Source organism: Patagioenas fasciata, chromosome 7 (assembly GCF_037038585.1).
Source record: "Patagioenas fasciata isolate bPatFas1 chromosome 7, bPatFas1.hap1, whole genome shotgun sequence".
Lineage (NCBI taxonomy): Eukaryota > Metazoa > Chordata > Aves > Columbiformes > Columbidae > Patagioenas > Patagioenas fasciata.
The window spans coordinates 26,127,849-26,137,472 of record NC_092526.1 but is presented as its reverse complement, the minus strand read 5'-3'; the positions used below and the strand labels follow the sequence as shown (position 1 = coordinate 26,137,472).

General features: G+C 41.0%; 1 protein-coding gene across 2 annotated transcripts in view; it reads left to right on the top strand.

The window, feature by feature from the left end:
• Window positions 1-1,874: 1,874 nt before the first annotated feature.
• Window positions 1,875-9,624, top strand: part of CERKL (CERK like autophagy regulator) — a 53,430-nt gene continuing 45,680 nt past the window's right edge. Inside the window, exon 1 of one of the 2 annotated variants that reach the window (XM_065841261.2) lies at window positions 1,875-2,184. In XM_065841261.2, the coding sequence (XP_065697333.1) occupies window positions 1,875-2,184 (310 nt within the window). Of the gene's footprint in view, window positions 2,185-2,362; window positions 2,566-9,624 lie in introns of those variants that run through there. The other variant, XM_071811166.1, reaches the window with a different exon arrangement.

Sequence of the window (9,624 nt, the reverse complement as noted above, 5' to 3'; positions counted from 1 at the left end):
TTCCTGCCTTGTCACTCAGTTATCTTTAGGCAAAAAATGTATTTTGTATCAAACTTTCACATTTTGTACAATTTCAATTATATACACTTTTTTTTTTTTAAATCTGATTATTCTGTAGTCAAGACATTTATATGACAATAAAGAAGATCTAAGGGCCAAAAAATATTGACACAACTCAAGTCAGAACAAACCTATTGACACTAAGCAAGTGAAAATGTTATGTGGTAATGTTAGGTTTCAGAAAGGCAAATTGGTGAGGGCTGCATTTCAGTGAAAGCTGTATCAGTGGCTTGATGCAAATTGAAAAGCACTTACTAGGTTGTGTATTCAACAAATATTCAGAGCATACTTTAAATGTGACAAAGAAATAAATGGAAATAAGTATCAAAAAGCTGTACCCTAGTTGCTTTAAGAATGTGTGTTAAACCTGTCTCCTCAGCTACACAACTAGGAGCTTGGTACAGGTTCTTATGCAACTATTAGTATTACAGAAGGCAGCTTAATAGTTGTGAAATCATATCTCATCTCATGGACTCTTGGCTGGTTTAATTGCTGACAATCAGATTTCCTTACCTGTAAAGGCATTTCTCTTCTAAATAGACAAACATCACAATAAGAGCTGTGGATATTTTGACATGCACTCTGAAATGTAGTTTGTATCAGTCTGCAAAAGGCAGTTTTTATAATTTATTGTTTTATCTCTCAGAGAGATACTGGATATTTGTCTTAGTACAAATTATAAAGATAAAATTACTAAACTGCTCATTTACAAATTTCCTTTTCATGCACTAATAAGCCATCAGGACATTATGCAACTCAACTGAAAAAACTCTTCCTGTGTTCTTTCAAGTGAAGCCCTAACAGGCTCAGGAACACCTTATAACTTGGAGCTGATGCTGTAGCTCTAATGTGATTGTCATCAGTGAATCTTACAGCACATGTGAGTACAGCTGTCATGCCTCCAAACAGTTTACAGACTGGGAGCAAAGAAGTGTCTCCCTGCTCTGCATTCAAGCTTTGAGGGTGAGGGATGATTATGCCATGTCCTGGGTAAACTGGCTGCATCGGCCCACTTGACACAGAATCGGTTGTTGTATGAGTTTGTATCAGATTCTGAGTTCCTGTGTTCCTCAGCTGTTATGAAGGATATGTATAATTGTGATACCTCCACCTAGGTTTATGATAATACTGTTCTGCAGGATGAATGTCAACATGCGATTTATCTTAAGGCTAAGCCACGGACACAACCTGCAAAAGACTTGACCTTTTTAGTGTGAAAGGGCTATTGTAACTTCATGTCATACTTTTCCAAAGCAACATAATTGTAATATTTTAGTGACAACAGGAAAATGGAAGACATATGGGAGTCTGACAAAGAAAATTAACTTCTGTAGCTAGAGAATTCCTTTATTGCACTCCTCGGGGAAGTACTCAGAATAACTCCGGAGAACAAACCCTTCTCACGCCAGACAGCCTTTTGGCTATTGTCACCGCACTCCGGTCACCCCAGAGCTCGGTCCCTCGAGCAGCGGTGCCGGGCTGGCGCCGGTACCCGCGGCAGGCTGGGCGGCACCCGGCGGAGCCCTGCCGCGCCGATGGCAGCGAAGGGCTCGCCCGCAGCGGCACAAGGAGAGCTTTCCCCCAGGCGAGGCTCAGCGCGGCCCGGACGGGCTGACCCGCTCCTCTCCCTCCGCTCCCGCGAGGGAACGCGCGGTCCAGCGGACGGTGCCGGCCGCAGCTGCGGGCCCGGGACGGCCTCCGTCCCGCCTGCCCCTGGGCGGCCGCAGCTCCGCCCGCGGGGCGGGGCGGGCGCTGCCTTGGCAGCAGCCGGGACGCCGCCAGCGGCCGGTGCGCGGGGCGGCGGTGCTGCCGCCATGCTGGGCGCCGCGGGCTCCGCTGTCCGCCCGCAGCGACGGGCCCGGCCCGAGTGCGCGGCCGGCGGCCCGGCCCCGCGGGAGCAGCGCGCATCGGCGGCGGCCGTTGGCGCCGCTCGCGCTCGCTCCTCAGCGGCGGCAGCGGAGGAGCGGCGGCGGAGGGTGGCCCCGCTGTCGGCGGCCCCGCCAGCCGAGGCGGGGGAGGAGCCGCTCCTCAGGGGCATCTTCGAGATCAGCAAGAGGAGCTGCGACGTGGTGCTGAGCGCCCGGCGGCTCCGCTGGAGCCCCATCCTGCCCGAGAGCCCCGCAGGTGGGACGGGCCGGGCCGGGGCGGGGCGGGGCGGGGCGGGGCGGGGGGTGTCCGGCACGGGGACCGGGACCGGGGCCGGGCCGCCTCCGGCAGCGGTCGGCGGGGCTGCCCGCGGCGAGTCGTTTTGCCTGCTGCGCTGCGGGGGAACGGCGAGCTGCGGCCGGGGCCTCTTGGGGTGGGGCCATGGCGAGTCGCCTTTAAACGGGATTATAGTGAAGTAGTTCAAGTCAGTGGTGTCAGACATGTCTCTTCCCTTCAAGGTTACGCTGGACATTAAAAAAAAAAAAAAAATTCATAACGCAATAAGCGTCTTCTATTTGAACCAACTCTTCCGGGCAAGAGCCCTTAACTTCTTGGCGGGTGATACGAAAAGGACAAAATGTAAGAGATGGTATTTTATGGCTTCTTAGTGCCGGGTCGAACAGTAAGAGGATTTGATTTTGTTTCTGCTGCATCAGCTTTTCTCTGTTTATTCTCTTTGATAGGTACATAAACTAGAGTGCATATAGGTGGGTATGATTTTGTGAGACATGCCAGAGTTTTGTGATGAGGCTTCTGTAACAGGTTGTCATTACTCTATGTTTTCCAAAGAAGCAACAGATTATGAGAAAGTGTTGTTGCAAAGGATTTGATCATGATAAACAAATTATGCACAAAAGTTTTAGAAGAATAGGGATGCTCCTTAAACTTATCCAAAGATTTTTTTCCCTCTCTCTTTTTTTTTTTTCCCTAGAAACTGTGAAAACATAAACTTGCAAAACTGCTTAGAAACTCTTATAAGTGCATGTTTACTGCCTTGACCTCTCAGTGCTTATGTAAAGGAGAAATCAAAGTTGTGTTCAGGAATGCAGAATTTCCAGACAGCACAGTTGCCTTCTGGTATGGTGCAGTTTACTTGTTCAGGTCTAAAATGCCAGGTTAATTTTAGTATTATTTTGGACAGAACTTAGTACTTCATGTAGCTGACATCCAACAGCCATAAACTTGGTGTACAGAGAAACAAGTTTTCATCCGTAGACCAGTTTTTCTATGTTATAATAATCTGTTCCTCTTCAAGGAGCCTGTATGCTGCAGAGGCTTGAGAATGGTGGAGATGCCTGGGACTCCAGTGCTGCTGCTGCAGAGAAATAATCAGATGGTTACAGCTGAAGTCGTTATGCTTCATTTCATGAAACCATGTTGACATATCAGAGCTACTGAAATCAAATTGATATGGTGCCATGCACAGCTATTGACTCTTCTCTTCCAAATAGTCTAACAGTGTTAGTGCAGTGTTGTGCTCAAACGTAGCTACTGGCTTTTCAGCAGGACCATTGAGTTCTGATGATAGCCACACTGATGTGCATATGATAATTCCTCTTGTGGAGCCAGTCTGGGTGCCTTAGTAATGCTGTTACACAACACTGTAGCCTCTCTTCCTTCCCTTTTGGGATGAACTACAGGTCTCTCTGTATGTGATCTGAAGTGAGATTTATTAGTTATTAAGTTCTGTGTGCAGCGCTCTTATTTGATTACTGCTTTATCTTCTAGTTACTTTAATGTAGCTTGAATTGTCATATATCAGGAAGTAAGGCCCATGAATGCCTTTTGTTACCAGAGAAAGCTTTTTAAGGTACAGAGGGGAAGAATGAATTTCTATATATATATATTGCTTCATGCTTCCAGGGATGGGAATACATTCTGTGGGGTTTTTTGTTTGTTTTCCTAGGAAAAAATTCACCCTCTAAAATGCTACTTTGTGTAAGATCTTTTTATACTGAATTTACTCATGAAGACATTGTGAGCTTTTCTGTCTTAGTTCTTGGAAGGTAATAAAGTATGCAGAGCTTAAAGTCAGGCATATTACAGATTGCAAAATTTCACAGATCTTATGAAAAGCAACACTGACAATTTGGTGTCAATTATATCAGGATTTTGGCTTTTACTGCACATGTGTTAAATATATGCTAATACTTCATTGTCTCTGGCAATTCAGTTTTGTACTATGGTGTATTGAGCTGCTGAATATTTTGGTTTCTGAGAAGTTCTTTATGTCCTACTTCTTTATTAGCTTCAGTGCAAAAGGCAGTAGTGTATTCCAAATGCTAGGTTTTTCCTGAGGGCTGTGGTAGGCTATGAGCTTTTACCATAGGGTTTCCAAATTCTTTAATGTAAAGTACTTACATTGAAGATAAAAGGATTTTCAGTTCGTCAGTGGTACAGATGCCACCACTATGTCATCTGTGGCCGTTCCTGCTGATGTAGTTGCAGATGCCAAATGTGGGGCTTGGAACCTGATTTCCCACGCCCTGCTATTTTGTATCTCAGCAGTAATTACCCTGGGGTGCTGCAAGGGTGGGACCTGTACTGGTGCTGGGTGCTGCAAGGGGCCATCTGCTACTGTCTTATTTCATGTAACAGAAGTACAGCAGTGCAGAGCTTGAGCCGAGCTGTCAGTAGATACAGGCAATGGTTGGTGGCAGTCTGAATAGGTCTGTTCCACTGGGATTTAGCTTAAGCATACTTTCTCCAGAACAAAAGATTCATAATGTAGTTTACTTTAGGCTCTAAAAGGTCAAGTCTTCAGACTTTGCCAGTGATGCTAAATGAAATGCCTCTTGCTTGGACTTGCATGTAGTAATTTTTCATATTTTCAGAAAAGACCTTTCTTCTATGGCAATCACTCTAATCAGTCAAGTGCAGGGACTGCTAGGTAGTTGCTTTCTCCCCTTTTCTCTAACCTCCCACCCCGTCCCAAATAATTCATTAAAAATACTCCTGTCTTGCTGAAACTTTCATTTGTTGTCCACAGTTCTGTCATTCCCATCATATATTCTTGTGTGTGGTAGCTCATGCAGCCTTGACTCCTTCAGCTTCTCCTAAATAGCACTCAAAGCTCCAGTTTAAATTTCCCAAGCAGGTGATGTCTGCTCTGCCTGGGCTTCATGTGTGTGTAGTTGTGCTCCGTTGCACTGTTTCTGTGGAGCTTTTGGTGGTGTGATTATAAGGCAGACATCCTTCTTTGCTCTCCCTTTGATTTCTGTAGCTTCTGTTTCCTAGAAGTTTTTGGCTGCTAGTGCTCGCTGAGGATTTTTGATGGCATGCTTTGTTGTTCACTCTCCGCTCCTCATAGTAAGCTCCTCAGCAGCCTCTTCTCCCCTCCCAAATAAGCATGACCCATTATGATTTTTGTGTGTTCTGTATTGTAACACAGCTTTGGGCATAAGTAAGGCCTGGGCAGGCAACTAGATGTGGAGCCTGAGGGAGCAAATGAGTCAAGTGGGAACATGGGCTGTGTGAGGCAGGGCTCGGCTGCCCCCCTCCCAGGCTAAAATTACTGTTTGGCTGTACAGCTCAGCTGAGCCTTTTCTTCTCACTGGAGCCGGATACCCTCTGAGCTGCTTTCTTGCTTCTAACAATGCACTGGGTAGTGCAATGAGAAGAGAGCTCACAGTCAGTAGTTATTAGTTTTTTCTTCAGCTTCTTTCCTAAGCTATAAATATAATCACTGAAATTAAGAAAAAACAAGACTTCTCTTTCTGTATTAATAATCCAGCCCCAAACTGTAGAGCTTCTCATTTTGGATGCTGCTTCAAAACCATAGCAGAGAAAACTCTCTTAAGTACATATTTGAGTATTATATGTGATTTTTAGATATCTTCAGAAGATAGTAAGAATGACTGAATGATGGAAAACAATTATTTACATTTAAGAACAGATGCTCAGAGTGGAAGTTTTTTTTGGTGTGACTAACGTTTGCAAACTAATGAAATGTAGGGTATTAGTAGCAGTGGATGTGGGAATTGTTTTTTAGGACAGTTTCAGTACAGATTCAGTCTTCTTTATGCTATTCTTCCAATATGGTTTGTTTTTTGCTGTTGAATGAGAACTCTCATCCTGATATTTCTTTAAAGTCTTTAGCCTATTTTTAAAGATTGCTGCAGAACTTCCCAATTTACAATAACTGCAGTTTTTCAGCAGATTTCTGTCAGACAGAAATGGAACAAAACTGGCACTCACTCAGTGTTTTACTGGTGTGTGAAGTCCAGAGGCTTTTGATCATTCTGAAAAACTTCGTAAGTGCAGTTTCTTGTGTGTGTAGTATACTTGACTGAGGGGTATATGAAGTTGTTCTCTTAGACTGACAGCATGTAAACTGGACTAAGTATTTGCATAATAAAAATAATTCAGATAAAACTTGCTTTTTTAACATAAGTAATTTAGCATAATATTATAAATTAATTGACCAATAAGAAAGGAAAATCTCTGGAACAATCCAGAGGTTCATGTATTATTGACTATATATTTCCATAATGAAGTAAAAACCCCAATGTGTTATAGTATACTATTCTTACATATAGCATACTATAGTTCTTGCTGATATTCTTCTAAAATCTAGATTTATAAATATTCTATATAAGTGCAGCAATAAGGAAAAAAATCACTGATGTATTGCAACAGTGAAAGAGTTAGCAATGAAGGCTCTAATATTAATTCTGAGTGCATAGTGGCCTGCTGCCAAGGCTATTTAGGAACAGATGTGGCTGAAATAGATACCAATAGTCTGTTTGGGATCTCTGAAGTAAGACATCTGTCAGTCTATCGGTCAGTCAGGAATAATGGAAATGGGAACTGGCTGTTACAAAATGTGAAGTTCCACTTTGGTGAAATTCAAAGCTTTTGATTGCACTTCTGACCTGTAGAGAGCATATTTTTTTTTTAAAGTGTCTTACCTATTGTCCAAATAGGAAACTATTTTTAAGGAAGAGACATAAAAATAAGTAATATGAAGCATATCTGACAGTGAGATGTACATGTATCACATTAATATAAGGCTTTAAAATGTAAATTGGAGGAAGAAGGCATGCTGTTTTAAGCAATCCCCTGGTGTCTGAACTTGTAAGACACTCAAATATTTTTCAAGGAAGTCCATAAAATTAAGGTCTTTAATACTGCATGAAACTGCAAAAGAATTTATTAATTTATAACTTTTTGTGAAAAATTAAAAATAATAAGGAAATTTGGTATACCAATTAGAGGTCTCTTAAAATAAGTTCTTAATTCAGGCAATTTTGAAACATAATGTCTTGATTTTCTGTGTGTCTTTTATCCTTTATAAGCACATCAGTTCATGACTATGTGCTTTTGGAACAATTTACGCTGTTTCATGGTTTCTGGTATTTTTCTTGTATTTCACATGTTTATGTACCTCTCTGCTTGTGTTGAAAGGGATTAACGCACTCTGGGCATCTAATAGTGGCTTTTGTATGTACTTTAATTCTCTACCTTCAAAGAGAGAGATCAGATATTTAAATTTTCGCTCTAGAAAATAAGTTTCTATGCTAGGTCTTGCAAATTGTATTTGTGTGTGTTGGAGTTCACCTACATGTTAAGTTGCACTTGTGTTAGTGAGTTGGATTCTGGTACTCTATAAGTTTGAAATAAAATTATTTATTTACCTTCCTCACAAAGTAATAACTCTTTTTCATGAGCTTTTCTTTTTTAATGCAAAGTCTGAGACTGCTGCCTGCTTTCTTTGTCGACGGCTGTTTCTCTCGTTGAACTGTGTGTAGGATGTGGTTCTGTAGCACCTTCTCCGGGATAGTTGTGGGGATCATGGTTCATAATGGATTCTTCTCCTATGGTAAAGCCATACAAGCATGCTTCCATAGTTGTAACTGTCCATGGTAATAAATGGGTTAGAATTCAGACAATTATGTTCTTTTGCATTTTCTTATTTTGTATCTTGACAAAAGATGTGCTCAGATTGAGACATTTCTATCTTTGTTTAACAGTTACAAAATAGAAATACAAATAAAGCAGGATAGTCTGTCATCTGGTCTTGTCGGAGTCAAAATAAACAAAACTCAGAAAAATAATTTTCCTTTCATTGCAAATATCTTATTTGTGAACTAGGTATATTCCAAGAGCAGCAGGTAAATAATACATGTTGCTGCAATTATGCAAAAAGCCAAACAAATAGGTACTGGATAGAAGGAATCACTTTCTGTTTGCTGTTTCTTTTAGGTATATCTAACTATATTATGCACTGCTTTTAGAATAAATTTTTTACTTAAATACCCATAGTATTCTAAAAAGATGTTTATCCTTCTTACACAATTTATAAAAAAGCCTAAATGGCTGAAAATCTGAGAACATAAACCCGAATAACTGAATAGTCTTTGTGTACATTAACATTAGTGGGTTGTGGAACTACTGTTTTCCATTCAAGGAAATCAGTGGTCCTGGTTTTTATGACTTACAACAGTATGTGCGGACAAAAACCCCATAATGTGTTGAGTATCTGATACATGTATTACCATATTGCCATAAGGAACTGCTATTATGTTAGACACCAACTGATTTTGTGATAGTGTTGGATTTCTCTCACATATGCTTATGTTTTTGTACAGATGATCCTTTAGGAACATCTGCTAGCTTTGTGGTGGTATCTGCTGTTTCCTCTCAAAATGTGACCTTTTTGTCATTTACTGCTGGGACTGCTATAGAATTGCATTATACTAATATCTTTTTCTAAATTGATTCCCCTCTCATAGACACTAACTGTCAATTTTTTGAGTTAATTTGGTTTCACCATTTTCTGACATACTACAGATTTGAGTGCAACTGTATAGTTGATAAATTAACCTCTTAAAATACCACTTAATTATATATATATATAAACAACAACAACAAAAACCAACCCAAAAGCAACAACAAAAACCAAACCAAAATAAAAAAACCTACAAACCACACCTGCGAACTTGAAATAAGTGGCTAGAATGCCTTCCTTCCTGCTGTTTAGGTGGTCTCAAAAATACTTGCATCTGCAGACTATAAGGATGGTATTTCTCAAACTATTTCATTAGGGAAGAAGTTTTGGAACTCTACTCTTGCAGCTTAGGAACCCTTCACCCTTTAGGTGTAGTGCAGATAATATCCTTTGGACAGCAATACCAGTTTAGGATCACATCTTCAAGTGTAGCTGAATAAGCAAAATTGCAAGCACAGCTAAACTTCAGCTGTGCACGTGGCACTGCAATTGGCAGGGAAATAATGACCCTGTAAATGCAACCAAAAATGGATTCGTAGTGTGCTGAAAACTCCTCCTCTTGGATGAATCACCCAAATGTATGATAATGTCTCTTCCACATATGAATGTTACCTGGGTAACTGGATTTTATGTAGTTACAATTAAGAGTCGAAGACATTGTTATTTCTTATTTCTGCACTCCGGCTGAGCATAGAAATCCTTTTTGTAGGACTTCAGACTTACTATCAAACTGATTGGCTGTGGCCTTTTGCAGGAAAAAAAATTGTGTTAATTTTTTGTAATTTGGAAAAGCGGCTAATTATTTTGTTTCCAACATAGGATGTATGCTTGTATAGAGATAGTACTTTCACATATTATTCCTGGCGTTAAAAGTTAAATGGTATTTAAGTGTGCATGAGACTTAATAG